Raw genomic sequence first — 25,050 nt, 5'->3', positions numbered from 1 at the left:
AATAGCAGCGTTTTCCCCTCTCTGGTGGGACCGGTGGGAACTGGAAGCAAGGTGTTTTTAAGGGGGTCGGGCGGAAAGGGCAAGGAGGGGGGGGGGGGGGGATAACTCCGATCTGGTTCGACACCCCGGCTTGTTTCGAGTGGGACCATCACTGGAGCACAAGCTGCTGAAAAGGTGAGTTCCAGGAGGGATCTGGGTCCTGTCTCTGTAGGGTGGAGGGGGGGGTCTACCTGCTGTAGTGGAGCGGATCACACATTGCGTTAAGGGGGGGTCAGTGGGCTTACAGGTGCAGAGACTGCTTCAGATGGACCGTCTGTTGTGCAGATGCATTTCCAGGATATGAGTCATGTCTCGGTTGAAATTCCCATATTTCCCTGAAGCTGTTAAATCTGAATCGCTTTAGTTTTTCTGTATAACCTTCTCTGAACCAGAACATTATTTTTAAAATGCTGCTCGCAATATTCCGGTGCCATTTAATCAGTAGTTCCTAAGTTTAAATACATACATTTTTGTCAGCCGTGTGCATGGAGGAAAGCGTCTTCTTAACCGACGAGTGAATAAAACAACTAAATAATTTAATCCAACGTAAACCCAGGTGGGGAGGACTCTCTTCCTCAATTCCTCTCCGGGTCGAAGCATGTGTTTAAAGCATTTGAGAGGAAGGACCAGATGGGAGCCAAACAAACCCACAGGCCAAAGGGAGAAATCGCATTTCCCCGCTTCACACCAACATTGGTCATTTTGTGAAAGCGCCTCGAAAAAAAAACCGATGAAGAATCCGTTCCGGGCCCTGACCTGCTTCCCGTGGACCCGTCTAAATTGCGTCTGAGAGCTACAAAGACCAGAGGAGGGATCTGGGGAGGTGTCTGACGTCCAAGCAGCAGGTCAGCTTTACGGGTGGGGGGGGTGGGGGGGACGATGAGTCCAGCAGCTGTGAGACAAACGTCTCCAAACCGGAGCCTCCTGACGAAAGGGGAATTACATTCAGGGGCAACATTTTCTTTTCGTGCTCTTTTCAATTTCTGCTACTCTAGAATTTTTCTTGGGAACTACAGTGTTAAACAACTGCAGTCGGGGGGGGGGGGGGGGCATTTGTTATTTAGCCTTTGTAAATTGGTCTGTGACCTCACCGGGCTCCTCCCCCCTTTACTCTCTACCCTCGGGGCGGAGAAGACTTCACGCCAACCTGGATGGAGTTATTTACACAATGAGCCGGGTACCCTGTCCCAAACCCGAAGACATCAGCAGTTTACCACCCACTTGGCACCTAAAACTGTTTGCCATGTTCTCAAAGCAGAGACTCAAATCCTCAAGTGTGCAAGCAGCTTGAACTCAAGCATTTGCACGGATTTTCTTCTTCTTCTTCTTTTTTTAAGAATGTGTAACATTCAGACAAAGGAATGTCCTGCCCGTTGACTTGTTATGTTCCAAAAGATGTCTTGAGACCTCTACTCGAACACACGGCTAATTCTATTGAGGGGCAAACCAGCCGTCCGCATGCAGGGAGGGAGGGAGGCAGGGAGGGAGGCAGGGAGGGAGGGAGGGAGGGAGGGAGCGATGGGGGATGCAGCAGTAGCAGCCGACTCCTCCGCGGTTCTCCGTCTGCTCCCCTCATGCACCTGAGCCGCGAGCCTCGACCCCGGACCGGATGCTTCCATAGCAACCACGCGTCTACCGCCTACCCGTTTTTTCCCGCCGCTCACCTGTAAGCCGCGGCCTCGACCTGGTGCAAAGTGACCATCTGGTAGTTTGGGTGCCGTCTTTCTCACAGTTTTGCGTCGCTGTAGTTTGTGCACGGCGGCCAGTACAGTACCTGCCTCCATCAATTATTGAGCTGCGAGAGGAGGCCGAGGGGAGATTTATCTCATCCATATTTATGAGACACATAGCTGCAAGGATACAGTAAGTGAAGGGATTTAGCTGACATGTTGTGCGCTCAACCGCGTCTTCATTCACCCTAGTTCGTGCATCCTGGTTTATAAGTCAGCATTTCTGGATCTAATCTGACGATTAAACTGGGTGTAATATGTGTTTTCTGTGTTATTTGTCAAATATTTGTCAGAATTTTTGGATTTTTGATGCCTGAATGCAATCGGCAGGAGCAAAAAGCGTATGTTGGACCACACACAAACTGTCACAACTATGATGAAGGCAAGTTAGTGTTTCAGCGGCCTGAAAACTGGCGACACTTCACAAATTCACAAGAGGGGTATCTCCTTTCATATTTAATGTATGACGTTTAACACTTTTTTAAATATCAAACAGCGATTATTCATTTCAGACATTTAACTATTTTCCAGTTTGTCCCAAGTGGCCACAAAGCCAATTAATACAGCTAGCTTGGCAACGCCACTATTTATATGTTTAGTCACATCCCAGTTTTACCAAAAAAATAAACAGAAAAATCTTCTCTTCCAAAGCCCCCCAAACAGTTCGGGCCTCCTGCAGCGATGGGCAGGCCACCTCTGCTGTGGGCTTTGGCTCTCCTGGCTCTCTGTCTCCTCTCCACGGGGGTCTCCAGCCTCACGCACCCGCTGCCAAGGGTCTTCCTCTCCTTCGAAGGTAAGAAGAAAACAACAAACAACAAGCACGCACTGCCCTCCAGTGATTCCAAATAACCGGCTTAAAATGTCAGAGGGGGGTCCACGCTGAAAAAGAGCCAGCCCCTGTAATCCCGCAGCCCCCGAATTCGTGCTCAGAGTGCGGATCAGATTGTATTTGTGTTCTCACTGTGGTTGTGTTTCCATTCTTTTAGAGGCTTTGGACTTCTTCTTCTTCTTAATGTTTCATCCGTACGATGAATGCCGAGATTACCCAGGGATGCATTATGTTGGATTCCAGAGGAAAGAGGGGGACGTTTGTTTGAAGCCGAGGAGCCGACATCAGGGCTTGAATTTTACAACTCCAGCTTTAAATTTAAGCACCTGAGCTTAAAACAACAGGGGGCTAAAACTAGACCTCATTTTGTTGTTTTTCATGAGAAATCATTTTGAACGAATGAGGATCATAAACCAGATGTAGGGAGGCTCCCTCTCTCCCATCCACAGTTTGGAGAAATCAGGGGGGTTTTAGGGCTCCATCCAAAGCAGCTAGACGGACGGATGAGGGGTCAGAGGCTGGAGGAGAAGGTGTCTCCAGAGGAGAAGGAAGATCTGGCACCTGCTGGGTGACCAAAAGGTTAAGCTGGATTCTTCTGCGCGAAGACCTGTTAATGACTAAATAAAAGAAAATAAACCAGTGAGCGAGACGTTGGGGTTGCACAGGGATCTGGATCCCCCCCCCCCCCCCCCCTCCCCCCCTTGGATGTGCTCCCCCCCTCTCCTCGCCCTTTCTCCTCCTCGTGTCACTGCTGAAATCCAATCCAGGGGTGAGGCAGGTTCCTGCCTTCCTGCGGAGAAGCTGCTGTCTCTGACATTCCTCTCTTACTCCTGTGTTCCTCAGCCTGAAACCGCATAATAAACAGCCAAAAAATGCAGCTAACCCAAATAATAAACCCTGCAGCGGAGATATTTTCCTCTCACGCCTCGGACGTAACAAACCGAGGCCTCTCCCATCGTGATGAAGATGCAGTGATTACTGCGCTGCGTCTGCTTTATTTGTCTCCTCTCTGTGGTTCGTTTTGGCCCGGTTTAAAACAAAGACTTTTGATATCTGCAGAAGAATCTTTTACACGTTTATTGTTTTAATTTTAATATCTGCATGTGGACAGCAAACACTGGTTAATCCAACAATAGCAACGTTTTCTGTTGGGGCAAAAGGTCAAAAGATGTTTTCAATAAAGCAATATTACAAAACTGATATAACTTGATATTAACCCTGATACACTTTTATATTTATATACGTTTTTTTTTTAATATACGTTCTGCTTTAAAGATTTGGGTTGAGATGCAGCTGGTTGGTTCTGCTTCCGTATCGGCGGCACAAACGGCGAGGGAGAACAAAAGACTCTTTTCCAACTCATTTCCTCTGAGTCGAGTCGGCAGCGTGAGTGGTGGTCTTGGGACTCTGCGATCGGGGTCATTTAGCCTCCTCAGCGGCCTCACTCTGCCCTGGCAGGACTCCAGCGCTCAATAACACCATTAACTGAGAGCCCGTGGGCGATGTTGATGTTTTGAAGGTCCTGCCGGGCCTGCGCTGGCTTTTTAAAAAAAAAAATTTACGCAGCGTTTGATTTCTACCCCCGGGGACTCGGGGGCAGATTGATTAAGACGAGGACCCCGGAGTCTAACGAGGCCTCTCGCAGGTATATACGAGCCGCATGGGGCTTCCTTCACAGAACCCGGGGGTTTGGAGACCAGCAACCCCCCCCCCCCCCCCCGGGCCATCGAGATGGACCGGATCCCTCCTCATCACGCCTCGTTACCGCCTCCTCTCTCCGCCCCCCCCATGTTTCATACGGCGCTGATGCGGTCGGCCTGTGAGGGGTGTTTACTTGGCGGTGAGGGTTTGCAGGAGTATTTGGAGGCTTTCACAAATCTGAGCACTGCTCTGTTTTCACAGAGAAGATCAGGCCGACACTCCGTTACCAGCTAAGAAGACTAACGTCTCGGATATGAATCCAACATGAGGAAGTATCATTTGATGCTCGCGGCCTTATTTTTCCAGAGGTGTTACGGCATGGCTCAGATTATTACACGTTTTTTAGATTATTAGGCGACGGAGAATTGAACTGAAAGGGAAACTTGATTTGTTCTGCTTGTGTTAATGGAGTTTTCTGGCTTCGAAGAGCGCATAACTTTCCATTTCAATTCCATCCGACAGTAAGATACAGCGGTTAAACTGACCGGTGTGTTTAAGGTCTTTAAACCAAACATTCCAATCTCTCAAAGTGGTGTTTCTCAGTCATCTAAGCAAAAAAAAACTAATTTCATGGTTTAAGGACCCACCTCTGTGCACTAATTAAGGATAAGTACCACACATGACCTCACTTCAAACGATCCAAACTATGCCTTTGGCTTTTTCAGGGAGCGTATGGAAATTCCTACATGAAACGCCACGCTCGCGCAGACACCAGACTCTGCAGGGCAGCGGCGTGTGTCGTCTTTTTGGGGGTCAGCGAAGAGTCCAAAAGTCAAAAGATCAACACGGACGAGTAGCCCGAAGCAGGTCGGGACGCCTCCGTCTGTGCCTGAAGGTTCAGTCTTTGTGTCTAACTCAGGACAGCTTCCCGTCTCTGCTTCCAATTAGACCTGCACATTAACATCTCCACTTTCCCCTCCGCTGGACACAATGACGCCTGTGGAAGGGGGGGGAATCTGTGCTTACATTGAACGTCTGTGCGGGGGGGGGGCAAAAGCGCAGGCCTGTCAAAAGTCAGTCGCCAACAGACACGCTCTGCACGCTCTGCACGCTGTGCACGGGCTGCGTCCTCCGAGCCCGGGACACTTGGCGTGTTTACGCGGCATTGACGGAGCTGTTTCTGTACGAAATCGCGTCGCCTCGGGGGGGGGGGGCTGACCGCGCGTTCGGATGTTTGACAGCTCCTCCGTCGGGCTTTTCGGCGCCCGTCTCTCTCTCTCTGTCTGTCTGTTTAGACATTCCTCCGTCTGACCTCGCTAGCCCTCTCGAATGTTTTACTGATCCCGCTCCTCATGTTGAAAGGTAATCAATGCTCGCAGAGACAGTGGCTCTCAAAGGATGGGCCAGGTCTCACCCGGGAAACAGAGCCTGACACCGTGCTGGATCCTCCCAGATCAATGGTGTTGACGCACTTCTATTGGCTGACTATTGGTGGTTAATGTTGTAGATTTGTCTTAAGAAAGATGTGTTTTCCATTACTCAAAATATTTTGACTTGAATGGATTTCTTCTCCAAGCACCTGCATCATAAACCCTTTTTTCTGGAGTCCACCGCCAGCGGAAAAGAAAAAGGCTCTAACGAGTGCATTCCTTCCTGGTTGCCCTGGAGAAAACCTTTCGCCTTATTTTAGCACCGCAAAACCTCGTCACAACGTCACATCTCTGAGGAGACCCTTTCGAGATGGCAGAGCGGTGTCCCACCTGGTCCAGCTTTTCACCCCCATTTTCCTTTATCCGTCCTCCGTGACCATTAAACACGTCAAACTCAGAGAATCCTCTCACCCGTATCTCCTGCAAACCCCCCGTGCCCCCCCCCCCCCCCCCCCTCGCCTCATTCTGAGCGTCTCTGGCCAGAGCTTCCCCGACTGTAAAATCAAAGAGATTTACTGTCTTCTGGAGGCTAGCAGTAACCAGATGCTCCCCCGGTGTGAGCGGGTCAGAGTTCATGTCCAAGAGGCGAGGCGGCGGCTTGGCGGTTCGGGTTGGGTTTTTTTTTTTCTGTGGTTTTGTTTTTGGTCCAAAGGTTGTTGGAAGTTGCCGGTGACATGTGAAGGGAAGGCCAGGTGCTAATTGGGCCATCGGTGAGCCCCTTAAAGCGAGCTGGCGTGACGGACGGGTCGTCATCTCGGGTTTCGTCCCCCTCGCCGAGAACCGGGAGCCCAAACGAACCTCTCGGCCGCTCGTCCCCGCAATGAAACCCCGGTGCCGGATGACATCGCTCCGCACGAACTCACGCTCTCCATTCGCTCCGGTGTCGTATTTAGATGACGCCGTCCCGCTTTTCGGGTCAGGGATATTCCTGGCATTCTGTCCAGCCATATGATTCCCATTGAAATGTCTGGATGTGGATAATTGGCGGATTCAGAGCCGGCGCTGACAGTAAGTCAGTGCATGCTGTTTGCATTTGGAGCGGCGAGCACGCCCCCCCCATCCCCCCCGGAGAATTTGGAGTGTTTCTGTCGGCACAGACACCCGGACGACTGTGCCGGGGGCACAGGCGCCCTCTGGGTGGTCTCCGTAACTTGCCCCATCCGCCCATATATATATGTGTGTGTGTGTGTGTGTGTGTGTGTCGGCCACCAGCCGCTACTGTACACCGCCAGGCTGGTACCCCCCCCGAAAAGGAGAGTGGAATGAGCCACGGCCGTCACTTGAAAAGAGCAAAAGAGGGGGGCCCCGGCTTGTCCGGTTGCCAGGATAAGACCGTTTACTCGGGGGCAGCAATGCGCGAGTGGGCCGGCGCGGGCGTCAGGGGCGAGCGCAGCCAATCCGGAACCAGAACCAGAACCAGAAGAGCCCTCAGCGTTGTCGGCGACCAAAGAGCGATGGTGCTTTGGCACCGGGTTCGAAAAGTCAGGCCTCCGTGATGAAACCCGGTCCGTCTTGTGGGGACGGATGAATTGCAAAAGGGGGTCGCCCCCCCCCCCCCCCCGCTTCAATATTCATCAAGATGGGCGATCCCAGATGGTTGCCCCTGACAACCACCGAGCAGGTTTCCCCTTGAACTGAATAGAAAGTAAAGCACCATTAGCTTGGAGTTAATTTATTCAGCCCGGCCTTCCGGGGACAAAGTACAACGCATGAGGGCCGCATTCGAACAGTTTCATGAGGTGGATCTTATTCGTTCAACCTTCAATGAAAGACTCTGGTGTTCTTCCACCCCTCTTCTTTTCTTCCACAAAGATGGCAGAGGAGCCCAAAGCTGCTGAAGTCACACCAGCTCAGGCAAATGCCACCGACTCCCCTCCCCTCCCCCCCCTCATTCCTGAGCGGTCCGGGACCACAGTTGCCTCTCTGATAAAGATCCCACATACTTTCTTTCCCGGAGACAGTGAATCTCTCAATTTTAACGACGCTGCGGCGATACAACAGACGGCTCCTTGTATGGACGTCCGAAAAAAAAAACAGAACCATGGACGGGTTGTTGACTGCTGCAGTCACACTTGGCTCTCGGAGATTGTTTGCGTGATCAAAAAGCCAGAAGAAAGAAGAAGGAGGCTTCCTCGTGGTGTTTCTCGCCTTCCCTCTCTCTCGCGCTGCGTCTTTTTAATGCGGCAAAGGGAGCACCGCAATCTCTTTGAATTGCTGACAGACTAACGCGTCCCTTTCTTTTTCCTGCATTTATTGTTTTTTCTCTGTGAGTCTGTAGTGACAATGAGATGAATGTTTATTCAATCGCCTGTCACCATATCTTTGCAGATCTGACAGAGACCTCGGCAGGCAATCTTTGATTATTTTCATATTGCTTAAATTACCATTGCAGTGTTTTTTTGTCCAGAACCCAACAATATTTACAAATTCAATCTGAATTTTAGGGGCATCGACCATTCCGACTTACAACTGAGCAAACTCCATCTGCTGAGAAGGTCTCAGTTTATTATGGGTTAGGGTTGAGGTTATTGCTTTTGAAAATTTGATGTATTTTGTATCAACCTTTTTCTTTGCAACAACTATTGAAATAGTTTTCCTATAATTGCACAAACTTAATCATGGAATCGTTTCAGGAAACATTGATCTAGTTGCACTTTTTTATCTACATTTGCATCACAGCCCACCCTCCAACATGGGCGGAGGATATTTTTCCGGCTGATAGGATCTTGTCTCCATTTAAAGAAAAACAACCTGCCGTTTAATATTGAATGACCGCGCTGCCGTGTCCCCACAAAAGGCTTTTGTGCTGCATCCGCTTCACCACTTCACACACGAATAGAAAACCTCCATCTGAAAAGATGGGAGTCTGACCTCTCGGCTTGTCTCAATCCTTCCACCAAGTGCGTGAGGTCCCCTCCTTTTTCTATCTTTACACAAACTATCAACACAACTATCAGCCATCGTTTGTTACTCGAAGTGAAGCAACGCGTTATTCGCTCGGTCGGGAAAAAACCAACACGTGTCATCAACATGGCGCTCGGCTGAGTAACGATGTCCAGCAAACACTTTTGACACTCCTCCGTCGGGGGGGGCGGGAGGGTGGAGTTGTGTGATCTCAACGATGAGGAATGCACGTAAACTCCGGACTAACAGACTGCACGCGGCCCGCTGAATTCCTTCTTCTGACTCAAAAAAAAAAAAAAAAAAAAACAGTGCGCGCCACCTCAATTCAGGACTATTAAACCCGAGGTGGTGGGGGCCCAAAATCTTGGCAAGTGGCCCCACGGATGGAGTGGCTTTCCAACCAGCGTGAAGGCTTTCGGGCTGGCACCTGATGCCGTAAACACGTGGTCCGATGGTCCCATTGCAAATATTAAATGACGCTGAAGCCCCCCCCCCCCCTCCCCTTTGGCAGAGCAGGTGCACCATCTGGAAGTATGAACTTTTGATGTCGTTGCTGTGAAGAAGGCTCATGTGTTTGCGCGCTGAGGAGACACGAGATCCAGCGGCATGTCGGCCTCCAGAGGGCTTCGGTTTGTCCCCCCACAAATAAGCTGGACCCCCCCCCCCCACACACACACCCACATCGCAGTATAGTATCCCATTCCCCCCCCCCCCCCTCCTCCCAGTGAGACAACAATACAAAGGTCACCATAATATTAAACCGTTATTTCACCCCTTTTGCACCACACCCCTCTGAAGAATTTGTTCCCCTTGTGGAATGTTCTGGAGGAACGGAGCCGAAGAGACGGGAGTGAGACGCGACGTCTGAGTCAATTATCAGCGGGATGTTTGTTCGATGTGAGAGAGAAAAACTAAAAGTTGAACCCTTCAAACAATTTCCAGCAACAGCTTTTTTTGTGTTTCTTTTTGGGGTTATTTGTTTAAACTATTCTTTAAAAGTTAGCGTTTTATAAACTAATGAAAAGCTGGTTATCAATTGAATTGACTGGAAATATTATTATTATATATTAATATAGCAAAAAATAATTGTTGTCAAAATACTGAAAAGTGGATCCACCTTCTTTTTTCCAGTCGAGCTAACGTTAGCTAAGCTTTTGCCATCTAACATAAGCTAGTTATACTTTCATCTAACCTGACCTTTATAGACATGAATGCCGCTTACAAGTTACAGCGACCGTACCGTCGCCTCCATGTCGGTCACGCTGTAGAAGAACTGTTTGATTTAAAATGTCACTCGTCTCCGCCCGAGTCTGCGACAGGAAGCTAACACGTAGCCCTCGAATCGCCTCCTCCGGACCAACTGCGGCGCGGCTTCGCTAAGGAGCCCCGTGCAGCTAAAGCCGTACTTAATAGAGTGAATGCTTCACAACAAATGTGTCTGCTTCCCCCCCCCCCCTTTTTGCCTTTTTCTTCACCCCAATCCTACATTATTTCATTGTTTGTGTTGTACCCAGTGGGGTAACGCGACCGCTGAGGCTGTAGGCTTTGTGCTCTACGGTTGTAAAACTCCTGCTCAGGACCGTCAATTATAAACAGCTGCATGTTTAATGATGTTTGCCAAAAAAGTGTTTGAATTTACCTCCACGCGTAAATATGCGTTGAAGTCTTGTGGTCTAAAAGGTTTTTCTTGAATCGCCTCCAACGCCGTATGTCGGCAAGATGTCGGATTTCTTTCATTTTTTGGGGGGGGGGATACTCAGCCTTGTGTGTTTTTAATTATCAGCTGGTGAGTCCTTCACCCCTGGTAGCTGTAGCGCTCTGGCGGCGCGAGGCGCGTATCACTTTAAGGCCTCACAGCGTGGAGAGAACGTTGCCTCCTCACCTCTCGGAGATGCCATCATATGACCCCCCCGACACCTCCGCTTCGAAGACCCCCCCCCCCCGTCACCTCCGCTTCAAAGCATGCTCCCCTTTGTTAATTCGCACACCTGCTCTGCACGAGGCAACGGCGTAAACTGTGGTGGACGAAGAGAGCGAAGGATCGTGGGAAACTCTCCCGCGACTGAAGTGGTTAACTCGTCCTTGTTTCAAGTCAAACACTCCAGTCGCTGCGAGGCAAACACCCCCCGAACAACGGCCTATGATCAGGGTAAAGGGCGGGGGGGAGGGAGTGAGAGGGGGTGGGGGGCACGGAAAAGCCACTTTCCTTTAAGATAAAAAAGGGCACCGGCCTCAATCGCGCGCGTCCGGAATAATGAAAAAGTGCCGTTTAGCCCCGAAGGCAAAAAGCAGGCAACCTGTTTGTTGATTAGAGGAGGGAGTACAAAGAGAGCAGAGGGTCAATGGAAGGGAGGGTGTACCCCCCCCCCCACACTCCTCCCCCTGCTCTCAGCACAAATTGAAAAAGTGATAAATATGCATGAGGTTAGCTTCGACGGGGGGGGGGGGGGGCTTTGATGGTATGTTTGAGAGTTCTGTATCTCTGCGGCAAATAGGCTGAAAATAAGTGTCTGAGGGCTGTTTGCGTGTGAACAACATGCGCTTTAATGAGCAGGGAAACTTTTTCATACTGTAGCTTCCCCGAACAAGTGCTCTGTACTTATTGCCTTTCTCAAACTCTAAGACTTTCCTTTTGAAAAACATGTCTGTTAAGTATAACGGATGATGATTCAACAGTATTATTTATAAAAAAAATATGATTTAATTTGAATTATATTCTTATTTAACTTCCGAAGCTACAAATAAGTTAATGCAACATTTTGTTGAGGTTTGGCATTAACTCTTTAAATTGCAACTATGTGAACGAACACCAAAGAGCAGCATCTAAATCCTCATTCTGAGAGCATGTGGGATTAATGTAATTCAGTCAAAGTGTGCGAAACCACGCATTTGTTTGTTTTCTTTGACCATCTTCTCTCCGTGTGTCTCAAAGACCTGCAGGCCTCCCAGGCCTTTGAACACTACAGCCTATCGGAGAAGGCCATGGACTACAGGATCCTGCAGATGGACGAGGACCAGGACAGGATGTACGTGGGCTGCAAAGACCACGTCCTCTCCATGGACATTAACAACATCACCCTCGGCACACTTAAGGTCAGCAGATGCTTACTATCAGGATATTTGGTTTACTTTTTTTTTTGTCGAAATGCAATCTGGCTTTTTTCTTTTTTTGCCCGAAAACAAAGGAGAAAATAAAAAGGTTTGTTGAAAACAACTGAATGTTAGGGACATAAAAAAAAACGCTGCAGTGATATTGTTCTAAACTGATATGCAAAGTACAAAACATTTGGTGGGATCGGAACCATTATGGGTTTTTATTCAAGCGAGTCACCAACATGCCCTGAGCTCCCTGATAACTGATCCAGCCTTGAAGTGCATAAGCAGATGGGGTTTAGGTCCCCCCCCATGGGAGCGCTGCACGGCAGCCATTGTTCCCCCCCTCCCCCCCCGAGCAAATCACTTGATATATTGATCGAGCCTCCGAGCACCTCTCACAGGTTTGGAGACACATTTTCCACTCTCTCCAAACACCAACCCATGAACTCGTATCGAACATCTATATGTCCTTCTTTTTCCGTCTGTGTTGACGATATGATCGAAGCTTCGGTGAGTGTCACTGCCTCGCTGTACTCCGCTTGCCACTCCTTCAAAGTCTGTGCTGTTTACACCTGCTGTTCCCGCCAGGTGTTCTGGCCTGCGTCTACCAGCAAGGTGGAGGAATGCCAAATGGCGGGAAAGGATCCAACGGTAAGAACCTTCAACATTTCAACAAAAAAAAAACCGTTTTTAACCAAGTAACCGAAAAAATATGTCATGTCGATTTAAATATGAATACTCATGTCAGCTCATGAAGTGGCAGCTACCAACCAATGGGTGACGTTACAGTAAATATGTGTTGAGCAGGTATAATAATTTTGTCGTTTCTTCATAACCGAGAGGTGGAATTTCTAGATGCTGCGAGCCGGCAAAGTGCACAGCGTCACTTTTTGGAGGTTCCTTGCTGCTATTATGAACTAAAGAGACTCGAGGTCTTGTCAGCTGTTCCCAGATCCGACCCCCCCCCCCCCCCCCTCCCCTCTCCTCCCCCCCAAGACGGTCTATTATCATACAGCGCATGCCACCTCCCGGGATTCCCCCTCTCCCACCCGTGAGCTTGTTCCAGGTCCAAGCACCTGTTTGCAGCAGATGTCCGCGGGGTCACGCCCCCCCCCGGGCGCACAGTTGCCTGTAGAGTCGAGAGGTTTTCAAAGACGAAAAAATGTCCCCGGTCAATCAATTAAAACCCCTGTTTTCAAAGCAAAACTAAAAGTTTCCGTAAAAAGCATCAGCGCGTCGCCCCTCATTCTCCACCCCCTCCCCCGTCCCCTTTGTGCAACACGCTGCAGGAATAAAGAAGAAGTTGTTTGCGGCGAGTGTGACCGAGTCACCGCCCGCTCGCTGCAGACAGGATGCCACAAATATTTGGGCGAGCCCTTCTGCCTCCTGTCTTCCCTCACAACCTTTCGTTTCTGGTTCCTTCTCCCCCCTTCTCCCCCCCCCCCCCCCCGTGGTCTTCTTCTCTCTCATGGGATCTTGAGTTACTCTTCCCCCCGATACGACCTGTGGTCAAGAGGCGCTCTGGTGAGCAGCGGGGGGGGGGCTTCACCAAAGGAGGAAAACTCCAACCAACCGACGGCTGATTAAGTCTCCACTTCACACTCAATGTGAACAGCACTTTGAGAACTTGAGGCCACTGAGGCTGGATTCTGTTTGTCTGGCGAAGGCAAAGGAGAGAAATGACACCGGGTACAGCTCCGTATTTTTTATTTTGTCTCCCCGTTACGTTTCCTAATGAATTTCATCAGGCAGGCTGCAGGCCTGAGGGCCGATACACGGGGGCGTGACCAGATGAATGGGGGATGAAAGTGAGGATAAAGCAAGACAGACGCAGAGAGAGAGAGAGAGAGAGAGGGATGAAGAGGAGAGCATAACATGCAGGAGGATGAGGGAGGGTGGGTGACGGTGAACCCCCCCCCCCCCCTTTTTTTTAGGGGGTCGACGGCTCACGAGAGCTGCGGGCAGCTGCCTTTCCTCCGGGGCCGAGGCCAAGTTTCCTTTGACGGCTCCCTGGATGAGATGTTTCCCCTCCTTCTCCACCGCCCCGGTTCCCTTCCTTCTCAATTAGCCGCCGCCGTCGGGGAAGCGGAGGCCAGAGGTGGAATCCGTGATTTGGCTTCCACCGGAGACATCACGTGCACCACTGACGCCCTTTTTCCACTGGCCTCGATACCTGACCAGTGAGCTTCGGGGCCGTTTGGTTTCTGCAGAATATTATCGTAGAAACCAGAGTAGGAATTAAGATAAGTTTGAATTACTGCCTCGTACGGAATAGGATACCTCAGGAGAGATGAACCAGCCCTGGAGTTGGTATTCAGCTTGGCTGTACACCAGGGAACAGAGTGCTGCCAAACGCTATTTATATTATTGCACTAAGTGTATTATTTATTAATTCATTTAAGGTTTAATAACATTACAGGAACACTAATGTTTGCTGAGCTGTGCCACAACTGAAATGCTTCAAATTAAGGGTCATGAAGTCAACTTAAATTGAAGAATGCTTTGTTTTTTTGAGCTATAAATTTGTGAATTTTGCATGAGAAAAAACCGTCTTATCATTTTGGTGTAACGATGTCGTGCTGATTCATTTTGAAGTTGACGTTTGTTCTCGCGTGTGTGTCTCTCTCTCTCTCTCTCTCTGCAGCACGGCTGCGGGAACTTCATCCGGGTGGTGGAGCCGTACAACCGGACCCATCTGTTCATGTGCGGCAGCGGAGCGTACAGCCCCGTCTGCGTCTACGTCAACAGGGGCCGCAGACCGGAGGTGGGAAGGTGGGAAGAACCCGCACGGGGTTCCCCTGCGGGTTCTTTCACAATAAAACAATGTGCATTAACACAATTCAGTTAGTGAAAGTCATGTGCACGTTGAGACGGTAATTCATAACTCTTATTCTTTAGTGTTTACTGTGTGAGGCCAAAAGTCAAATTAAAGTGGGAATACTGCCACCCAGAGCTAGAAAGGAAAAATCATTTTCTGAGAGATAATAGATAACTCTTAAACAGATTTTGACTAATTATTTTGATGGCCGCAGTAAGACATCAATGGAAACAACAACCATCTCGTCACTCTTTATCTCTGCCCCAATTTATTTTTTTTTTCCCATGATGTGATAACCCTCAAATCTAACAACAGCACGTCTGTTCACTGTCCCACACAGACTGTGTGAACACACCAAAAAGATGAACTCGATCACTTCACAAGAAGTCATAGATGCTGAGGATGAGAGGGGGGGGGGGGGGGGGGGTGTCAGGGGTGGAGGGCTGGTTTGTGGGCGCCGCGTGTCTCGTCTCCGGCCACACGGCTCTGGAAGTGGAAGCGAGGAAGCCCCTCCAGGAGGAAAGTGCTCGCGTGTTAGACCGCAGGCCGCCGGGCCGCCGCCAAACCGGCCGATTTCCGCACTGCGGTGCATTCTTTCTTTTGGGAGTTTTTGTTTGAAAGGCGGACGGCTCCGTTGGTAACGTCTGAGCTCAAAACGTGTTTCAGGCAAAGGAAGCTTAAAGGAGTTTTTAAAGTATTATGTTGAACTCAGACTCGATGGAGCGGCTTAGTCGTTAATTAGACTAAAGCAATAAATGTCGATCTTACTGTGCTAATTGGTCTTTAAATACTTTACAGGGTGTGATACGTTTACTCAACGTAGCTACACATTTAGCAGTAAAAACACTTAAAAGACAAATATAAGAAATTAGATTTTTCAATTAAACTACCAATTAAACTTTTAGGTTGATTCAAGGGGGGGGGGGGTCATTACAACGTTCATTAGAACATCAAATTGTAAATCCACCTCCAGAACCTCTTGGCGAGCAGACACATTTTCCTGGAAAATGATCCTCGCCTGACGTCCCTTAATCTCCATCCAAGGAAGCACCCCGTGAGCCCAGTGAAACGCGATGGGACAGGAAGCTCCATTAAATTGCCCGAGTTGTCCCGTAAAAGGGCGCTGGGAGGCGTGGAACCGTGGCCGCCGTTCCACGCGACGCGACTTTTCGCAGGGAAATTCCAACCCGTTAAAAGGGAACGCTGTTTTTCCTCACTGCTCCACATGGGCCAGTTAACGCGGGGGCCGCTCCGGGGTGCTTAGATAGGGGAGGGAGAGGGGAGCAGGTCCACCCGGTGGGACGTTCCTTATGCTCCTACTTGCAGTTTTTATTGTGGACGCCACATTCCTCCCCCCCCCCCCCCCCGCCAGATTCTCAGACTGCATCTTCTCTCCAACACAAGGAACAAGTATTTCACATCGACTCCAAGAGCGAATCGGGAAAAGGGAGGTGCTCCTTCAACCCTGAAGTCAACACGGCCTCCATCATGATCAGTAGGTGTTTGTTTTTTAAACTGTCCGTGTTTTGTTGACAATGTTGTTGACAATGTTGGTTCGGCGTTCGTCTCTTAGCAACGGCAGACATCAAACGTCCCGTCGCAATAGTTTAAAACGCCTTTCCACAAAGAGCGAGGACTCGAAGGCACACGGACTTCATTCATTCATTAGACGATTATCCCTCCTTCAAAGGAAGACGTGTTGATTTGCTGCGTGCACTCTTCTAGACCAGGAGTTGTTCTCCGGCATGTACATCGACTTCATGGGGACGGATGCCGCCATCTTCAGGAGCCTGACCCAGAGGAACGCGGTGCGCACCGACCAGCACAACTCCAAGTGGCTCAGTGGTGAGGATCAAACGCTCTCTGAGGACGTGGAATTCATGCACTTGAATTTTGGATTTCCACAAACAAGACTTTTTTTGTTAATTGTTTCCTTTTTAGAGCCAATCTTCATCGACGCCCACCTGATACCAGACGGAACGGACCCCAACGATGCCAAATTGTATTTCTTCTTCCGCGAGAGGCTCACAGACAACAGTGGAAACACCAAAAATATCCACACCATGGTGGCCAGAGTGTGTCCGGTGAGCCCCTCCGCGTGTGCACGGTGGATGCTGGAGGCGGGGGGGCGGGGGGGGGGGGAGGGGGCGAGGGGTTAAGTGTCTAAATGAGCATCTCTTGTCTGCAGAGTGACATCGGAGGACAGCGGAGCCTCGTGAACAAATGGACCACCTTCCTCAAGGCCCGGATGGTGTGTTCCGTGCTGGAGGAGGACGGCACCGAGACTCACTTCGACGAACTGGGTGAATAAAAAAAACGAGGAACAGGAACGCCGTTGGGCAGTTTTTACACGGTGTTCCACGCTCCGTTTTATTCTTCATGGTCCCATGAACGGGCGTCAAACTGGCTTCAAAAAAAAAAAATCCCAGACCGTCCCAAATCCCGAAAGCGCTATTTTTGTTTCCGATGTTTCCGTAGCGGATTTGCTTTCTCCACAAACTTCTTTTGTTTGACGCGGCTTCCCGCTGCAGCTCCTTCATCACGACAATTGACGTTCTGTTGCTTTTGCTGACCTCATCAGACCCAGTCAATCTAGGAAGTGGTCGACGGGGGGGGCGTTATCAGTCGTTAAGCATGTGCTCTCCTTCCCAGAAAACGTCTTTCTGCTGGAAACGGATCAGCCCAAGGGCCTGTCGCTGTTCGGAGTCTTCACGTCGACGAGGTAAGGTCACGTCGATCGCCGAGTCGCTGTGTTGCCGCGGAAACAAGCTGGCGCGTTTACGTGGTCCTGGTGCGGCTGCCGACCACATGGCCTTCGTTTTCCCATGTTTTCGTCCCGGTTGATTGTAAGCAGCCGCGCCGTTATTTTTCGCTGCGAGAGGAGGTATTTAGAGGACGTGTCACGCGATGCCCGCTGCCGGGGACGGAGTAATGCGACGCAAGCCGTGTGGGTTTTTTTTTTCCGGGTTTGCGGAGGGAATTTCATTATTGCATTTAACCGAGGGGTGGAAACGCGACGCTTGTTTTGTCAGGTTTCAGGGTAAAAAACATTAAAGGAATACGGACGCGTTTCTCTTTTTTAAAAGCATCTCAGAATAATATTTCATGAATGCGCTGTTTAAACATTTTTCCAATGCTTTTATTGCACTATTAGCCCAGTTTTAAATGCTTTGCATTACACTTCTGATGTCGTATAAGTGTATTTTTCCAACCCACTTGATCAAAAATGAATAATTGAACCTTCCTACCTCAATAAATCAAGATCATCCACATTGGAGCACTTTCTAATACTGTTAAAATGATGATAAATAACACATAAATAAGGCAAATGAAGGCAACGAAACTGAATAAACCAATTCAACACCTCCAGTCGAAAGTCACGGTCAGCAGTGTCGCTGAATTGAAGGAACGGTCACTTGATCCTCGTTGCACCAGCTCAGGATCAAGGAAAGGTCACAGTGGAGCATCCTGACTCCAGGATCACAGCTCAACCAAAGAGCGAGGTCACAACAGGCTTCTGTTCTCCTTCTCAGCAAAGTCTCGTGTGTGAAGAAGTGTGGTGTTAAATGACTCAGCCAAGCCACATCACACATCGCCCCCCCCCCCCCCCCCGCCGGAGACAGTGGCTTGGGTTCCACCCGGGGCCCCATGACTTGAAAGACCAGTGCAGAATGCTTTGGCTGGCTGGATCCCGAGGCTTTGGGTTGGTTAGGTTCCCGCTGATGTTCCTCACTGAAGAGCATGCGTCTCGTTCCCTCAGCTCGGTGTTTAAAGGCTCGGCGGTGTGTGTGTACAACATGGCCGACATCCTCACCGTCTTCAACGGGCCCTTCGCTCACCGGGAGGGGCCCAACTTCCAGTGGGCGGCCTTCCAAGGACGCATCCCTTACCCGAGGCCAGGGACCGTGAGTTTCTCATTTAGAATGAAATATTCAACCACAACCACAGTCTTGATAGTTCCAGCCTTCAAAGGAGCTGTCGGTGTGTGTGTGTGTGTGTGTGTGTGTGTGTCGCCTCTCCAGTGTCCCGGTGGAGCCTTCACGCCCGACATTCACACCACAAAGGAGTTTCCGGACGACGTGGTGACCTTCGTGCGAAACCACCCGGTCATGTTCAACCACATCTACCCGGCGGGGAGGAGACCTCTGGTGGTGCGGACCAACGCCGACTACAGATACACGTCGGTGGCGGTGGACCAGGTCGCGGCTGCCGACGGCAACTACCAGGTGCTCTTCTTGGGCACAGGTACGAACGTAGACGCACTCCAGCCAACGACGAAAAAGAATTCAGAACATAATCAGATGTTTGATCACAAGTTTACTCAAACTATAATCCAGGGAAAAGAAAATGTCTTTTTTCTTTTTTTTAAGGGTGGTGCCAATATTATTGGTTATAAGTTTAACAACTCGGCTAATGATATAACACCTAATATTGTTTTATTTTTATGATAACTTGTGACCATTGTCTTATGTTTGCAGATATCCGAATGCTTTTTCTTCGTATCTTATCGTTCTAAACTATATGATGATGCATTTGATATGAGGTACTATCAGCTCTGGTTATTCATTTATTATTAAATTATTAATTTATTATTATAGGTTAGGGGTAGCGAGAAGAACTATTTCTTCGAAAGGTGAATGATTGCCAGAGTGATTCCCTTTGCCACATCTGGAAATCAGAACCACAGACAGAGGGCATAGTACACGTCGTCGTGGCATGACACAGCGCATTATAAAGAGGCCACGCTGGTGCGATAAGGCATGGCCCCTTTCTGAGAAGTTCTTGCACAGTTGTTGTTGTATTTTTTTCTCAAATCAGACGAGCAAAGGTCGGGTTTGAGAATAATGCAAAACAACAGAATAATAAGTGTGTTCCTGCGTGTGTAATTGAGCGTGCATTGGTCCTCGTGCGTGTCCTTTTGAGCACGTGGTTTGCGTTCAGAAAGTTCTCTCTCTCCCCTCTCTCTCTCCCTCTCTCTCTCTCCCCCTCTCTCTCTCTCTCTCTCTCTCTCCCTCCCCCCCTCTCTCTCCCTCTCTCTCTCTCGCACACAGCTGCTTGTGTTTATCGGGCGGCCTCCGTTGGGTTTCTCTCAAAGAGAGAGGGGCCGGAGCTGTCCCCAAAACGTCCAAAGCCCCGCAAACGCAGCCTTTGTCTCCGGGCGGAGGGGGGGGGGGCTCTTATCAGGCTCTTCCAGGAGCCGTTGCTGCGACTCCTTCCCCCCCCACCCAAAAAATAAAGCCTCATGGATGATTGTTGTGTTGAATTTGACTCTATTTCGCTGCCTATAGCCTCCCTTGCGTGCGCTTAAGAACTTCGCTTCTGACCCCCCCCCGTGCAGTCGATTTTGCTGCAAATCGTCCACGTCTGTAATGCAAAATGAAAAAGCAAAGATGAGCAAAGGAAAACGGTTCATTTGGGTTTTAACAGGCGTTTCATTCTTGTTTCACCATTTGGGCTGAGCAGCCTCATCTGTTTCACACGGTTGTTTCATGTGTGTGTGTGTGTGTGTGTGTGTGTGTGTGTGTGTGTGGTACAACTCCAGACATCTCTGCTTTCTGCCCCCAGACAAAGGTACAGTCCAGAAGGTGATTGTGCTCCCGAGCAATCAATCTCTGCACGAGGATCTGATCCTGGAGGAGCTGGAAGTGTTTAAGGTCAGCTCTCTGCTTTCCTCCCGTTACGCTCTTTCTTTTATCCTGTAAAAGGTAAAGGCGGGGAGGGGAGGGGAGGGGCGGGGGGGGGGGGGGGAGCAGTCAGACAGAAGCAGGGTGGCAGTCAGGAGATGGATGTCCTGCAGCGCAACGCAGCAGAGGATGATGGGAAACATCCTAACACACCCGCTCTTTTATCTCCTCGAACAACTGAAAGTGGGATCCACCCGTGATCCGTTGTAAAGGCCTCGGGGGCTTTGATCCTGCACCGCGGCCAACGCAGGTCCATCAATCAGACCAGGTTTATCCTCAAAACAGTTGAGTTTAAAGGGACATCTGGCGAAAAGCTGACCCTAAAAGACTGCTTTTGTTGTTGAATGAAAACCAATACGCTCTGTTCTCTGTTTCCTAACTATTCCTTTAAGAGTTCGATGGAAATAAATGGGCCTGGAAGCTCTAAAACTGTTTCTTTTTGTCTGCTAATTTTATTTTCAGAATCAAGCTCCTGTTACAAACTTGAGAATATCCTCGAAAAAAGTAAGCAGGTTACCTCATTTATTTAAGTGGACTTTCATTGCTTTAATACGTTATTCGGGCAGGAAACAATAAGCCGGGATTGTTCCCGGCGCTCTGCCTCCTTCTCCTGTCGGGGGGGCGCGGGGGGGGGGGGCCCTTACGAAGACAAACTGACATCTGAACTGTTGCACTCTCCAGCAACAGCTGTACGTCAGCTCCCAGTTGGGGGTCTCGCAGGTCCCCCTGCACCGCTGCCACGCCTACGGCTCGGCCTGCGCCGACTGCTGCCTCGCCAGGGACCCGTACTGCGCCTGGGACGGCCTGAGCTGCTCGCGCTTCTACCCCACCGGCAAAAGGTACGCCAGACATTTTACAGCTCCAGAGGGCCTTGGCTGCGGGGTGGGGTTTCGGGGGGGTGCCGTAATTCACCTTCTTTGAGTGTCCCGCAGAGAAGTTATCGGGTGTCTTGTTCTCGTGGCGCCCATAAGCCGCGATGCGGTTATTTTTCGTCTTAATAGGTGGCGACAGGTGGGCGATTGGGGAGCTCGGTCGCGGTGGGGGGGCGATTCGTCATTTTCACACCAGTTGAATGGTGTCCGGTGTCCCACTTTTTCACGAGAACCCGGGGAGAACGTAGCGTTCATGAGTCACGTGACGACGCAGGGGAAACAGGGTGGGGGGGCCTCGTTGTGTCAGACAAGAACAGAAAAGAGGGCAAAAAGATCACGTGACTGGAATCCTTCAGCGCACACTCCGGGTGTAAGTATGTGACCAATTCAGCCTCCTCCCCCCCACCCCATCCCCCCCCCCCTGTCCATCCAGACATAACACAGACATGGACGTGTGGTACCGGTCTGTTCTCTCTGCAAGGACTGCGTCTGCGTTGTCTCTTGCAGTTGCAGTCAGACGCAGGTCAGGTTTAGTTTGGTCGAGAGTCACCCCACCCCCCTCCCCCCTCTCTTCCCCCCCCACTCTGTTTTCTCGTGTTTCTACGTGCTCTTCACCTCAAGCCGCTCTATACGATGCACCGATCCCTCCTGGTGTTGTTTTGTTTTAATGAGGCGAACTTTTGAGAAAGAAGGTTCCGTGTCGGTTCTGTATTTAGCTGAAGTGCTGTTTTTTCTCTCTTTTTTTAGGAGAAGCAGGAGGCAGGACATAATGCATGGAAATCCGCTCACCCAATGCAGAGGCTTCAATCTGAAAGGTACCGGGAGCCGCACTGATTTTCATTTTGACAAAGCACCAGTTCAGGCCGTGCTATGCGAAAGCGGTCGCTCATGGGGAACCAAACCACGGCTCATCATCGGGTGGACCGGTACACAAAACGCACACGCACCGACACGCTGGCCCCACGCCGAAGCTGCGGCTTGCAGCTCCGTCCATGCGTTTGGGAGTCCAGAATGCTATCCATCATAAAAACGCACTGGCAGACTGCACTTTAATGAGAGGAGAGGATTTGCTCCCCGGGGTGTCCCGTTTCCCGCCAACAGTTTACATCCCTAGATTAAAACGACCTTCGGGGGAACCGACCATACGGCGGTTATCGCTAATTAATCACAAAGCCTGTCGCACATCCAGCGCCGCGACGGACCACTTAGCTGCAACAACACAAGCGACTCGACGGAATGCGAAGGAGCCCGAGTCGCTGCGAGGCCTTGGCGGCGATTTGGTCCGTCTGTGGAAGCTGAAGAAGCGTGGGTGGAGGGTTGTGGGGGGAGGGTGACGGGGGGGGGGGGGTTTAGGGGGGCCTGCAGGTGTCCGACTAAGCCCCGCGTCAACATTTCCCTCTCACACTTGGGACATGAGACAGATTTGAGTCCATCTGTGGGGTTTGTGTCTGTCAGCGAGTGACGTCTGACGCGCCTCCCTTGACTCTTGTGTGCGTGTGTCTGTGTGTGTCTGTGTGTGTGTTAGCATACAGGAACGCAGTGGAGATGACGCAGTACGGCGTGAAAAACAACACCACCTTCCTGGAGTGCCTCCCCAAGTCCCCTCGGGCGTCCATTCGCTGGCTCATTCACAGGGACAACGACCGGAGGAAAGAGGTCAGCTTGACATTCGGGGAGGTCAGGGGTCAACAGGACAGGACGCCGTGAAGGTCCCGCGGAGACGTAACTCGCTAACGGGCCTTGCACTGCGCTGGTGTTTTGGTCGCATTGTTTAACGTGATTACATTGAATATTAAACATGTCAGTCACATGAGCTCACATGTGGACGTGTGGATTCTCTTGCGGTGCGCAAATATTTGACACCCTTTTAACCCCTTGAAAGGCTGTGAAAGATTAAACAAAGCTGGGGAAGAGTGCGTCCGAATGAAAAAAAAATCTTTTGGATGGATTAAGCTCTCACCTCGGTGGAGACGTTTTAGCGCCGTTTCCCCCGCGAGAGCCTTGAAGTAAATCAAATTAGTTTTATGGCGTGTAAATGTTGGCTTATTTTCCAAACTAAGGCGGAGCTGCTTTCAAAGTATTCAGTGGCAAAGGAATAAGCTCACGTCAGCATCGGTTTATTTCAGCGTCTCTACTCTCTGCCGCTTCAACTTCTTTTGAAAATTGTCCACAAAGGAAATCCAGAGCCCGTCGTCCCTTTATTCCAGGCTCCATCAAACCTACAATCCCCCCCGCTACGAAACCGCGCCCCTTAATCTTGACCGCACCTCACTGTGCCCCCGACCGCAGGTGAAGCTGAGCGACCGGGTCCTCTCCACGGAGCACGGCCTCCTCGTCCGCTCCGCCCAGCCGTCCGACCAGGGCCTCTACTACTGCCTGACCTCCGAGAACGGCTTCAAGCGCACCGTGGCCAAGATCCGCCTGCGGGTGCTGAGCGACGCCGCGGTGAGCGCGCTGACGGACAAGCCGCGGTCGCCGTGGGCCTGGGCCACCTCGCTGCACCCCAAGGCGCTGCTGGGGGCCTTCAGCCCGGCGGAGAGCCTGGCCGTGCAGCAGTACTGCAAAGAGAGGAAGCAGCTGCAGAACCTGCAGCAGAAGCAGCAGCAGCAGCAGCCCGGGCCTCTCAGGGGGGACCTGGCCAAGCTGAAGCCCCTGCTGGACCGCCGGAAGAGCCGCAACCGGCGCCAACACCTGCCGGGGGTGTGACGTCCATGACCCTGCCCCCCCCTGCCCCCCCCCACGAAGCCAGACCTTCATTTCCCCCACTCTCATCTCAGGCCGCAGAGCTTGCTCTCTTTTTCTTGCATGAGGTACTGTGACCAGATGGCTGTGACATCCACCAGCAACCCCCCACCCACCCCCCCCCCCCCCCCCCCCCCCCACCGCTGTGGCGCCAGTAGACGGTGCCACAAGCGGAGAAGCACCTTGAGACGCAGCTGTGGTCATTGATCCTTATCTTATTTTGGGATATTTGAGGGGAAAAGGAGCTCACGGTGAATTCGCTCTTTGTTCACCAGATTTAAAGTGAACAAGAGTAAACAGAGGAGATCAATAAAAGGGACAAAAGTGAGGCAGATGCACAATTTAGAGTGGGCGCCTTCTGAAATTATAACATTAGTATTCTGTTAGATTCTACTCACATTTCTGTATTTACTTACAAATGCGTCTGTGTTCAGTGAAGTGACTGAAATGGCTTTAGGGGCCAACGTGGGGTAATAAGAAAGTCAATTTGTGAGGAAAAGAGACTAAACAATTCTCACCGGTTGTCTCTCTCTCTCTCTCTCTCCTGAGAGTGGTTCCGTTAAAAGTGTTACATTAAAGCGCTGTCTAGGTTAAAAAAAGAATCAGATCAGAGGCCCAACTCGACATCCTGACGTTACCCAAACAGACATGGAGCCAGAATACCGAGTAGCGTATCAACCGCCTGATCTGCAGCAAACATTTTACTCTCCCCTGTATTTATTCCTATTACGAGTCCGCCTCACTGTGATTCAGCTGCATTTTGTGTTTTGGGGCACAGAAGCATGGTTATTGTAATGCATCAGTTATGTAGAGGTATCTTAATTCTTTCCTGGATTACATTTGGGTAGTTTTTTTCAGCATAGTTTACACCCAAGGTGCAGAAACGTGACGCTACTCTTTTGTCTACAGCATAGAGGACGTATTTAATTCAGAAATAGTCATTTATTTACTTTTTCAGAGACGTGGTTAATGTAGATGGAGATTAATCATCGCTTGTGTACATAGTATATTTTATTTGTGTCGTCCTTTTAATTTAATGTGCTGATGTTTTGGGAAAAACGTTGACATCATTTCAACATAATTCACCATCCATGACGGTATCTGTAAATTGCAGAGACATACGGTATTATTTTCATTTTTCAGAAAAAGACTTTGTGGTCTGCGTTTAAATAAAGCTGAGCGACCGGCAACGTGTCAACTTCAACTTCAACTTCAGCGTCTTGAATCATGTGTATTTTTATTTATTAATGTCGTTATAGCCCGAT

The 25,050-nt window shown here is 50.2% G+C and overlaps 1 protein-coding gene across 1 annotated transcript; it reads left to right on the top strand.

Moving 5' to 3' along the window:
- sema3c (sema domain, immunoglobulin domain (Ig), short basic domain, secreted, (semaphorin) 3C) lies at window positions 1-24,995 on the top strand. The gene is made up of 18 exons (XM_037460235.2): window positions 1-174; window positions 2,421-2,562; window positions 11,506-11,666; window positions 12,258-12,320; window positions 14,314-14,433; window positions 15,892-15,982; window positions 16,213-16,332; window positions 16,429-16,571; window positions 16,676-16,790; window positions 17,140-17,209; window positions 18,248-18,392; window positions 18,510-18,732; window positions 20,053-20,141; window positions 20,634-20,675; window positions 20,853-21,010; window positions 21,791-21,858; window positions 22,569-22,699; window positions 23,333-24,995. The coding sequence occupies exons 2-18, from the start codon at window positions 2,451-2,453 to the stop codon at window positions 23,747-23,749; spliced, it is 2,268 nt and encodes a 755-aa protein (XP_037316132.2). The 5' UTR covers window positions 1-174; window positions 2,421-2,450; the 3' UTR covers window positions 23,750-24,995.
- The last annotated feature ends 55 nt before the right edge of the window (window positions 24,996-25,050 follow it).

This window comes from Pungitius pungitius, chromosome 2, assembly GCF_949316345.1.
Source record: "Pungitius pungitius chromosome 2, fPunPun2.1, whole genome shotgun sequence".
Lineage (NCBI taxonomy): Eukaryota > Metazoa > Chordata > Actinopteri > Perciformes > Gasterosteidae > Pungitius > Pungitius pungitius.
This window is presented reverse-complemented; position numbering and strand designations above follow the sequence as displayed.

What these genes read in the sequence shown, in the direction of transcription:
- sema3c (XM_037460235.2), top strand. Translation starts at nt 2,451, where the DNA reads ATGGGCAGGCCACCTCTGCTGTGGGCTTTGGCTCTCCTGGCTCTCTGT. An exon ending in TGGTGGCCAGAGTGTGTCCG is followed by an intron (nt 16,572 to 16,675) that starts GTGAGCCCCTCC and finishes TCTTGTCTGCAG; the next exon opens with AGTGACATCGGAGGACAGCG. An exon ending in CAGAGGCTTCAATCTGAAAG is followed by an intron (nt 21,859 to 22,568) that starts GTACCGGGAGCC and finishes TGTGTGTGTTAG; the next exon opens with CATACAGGAACGCAGTGGAG.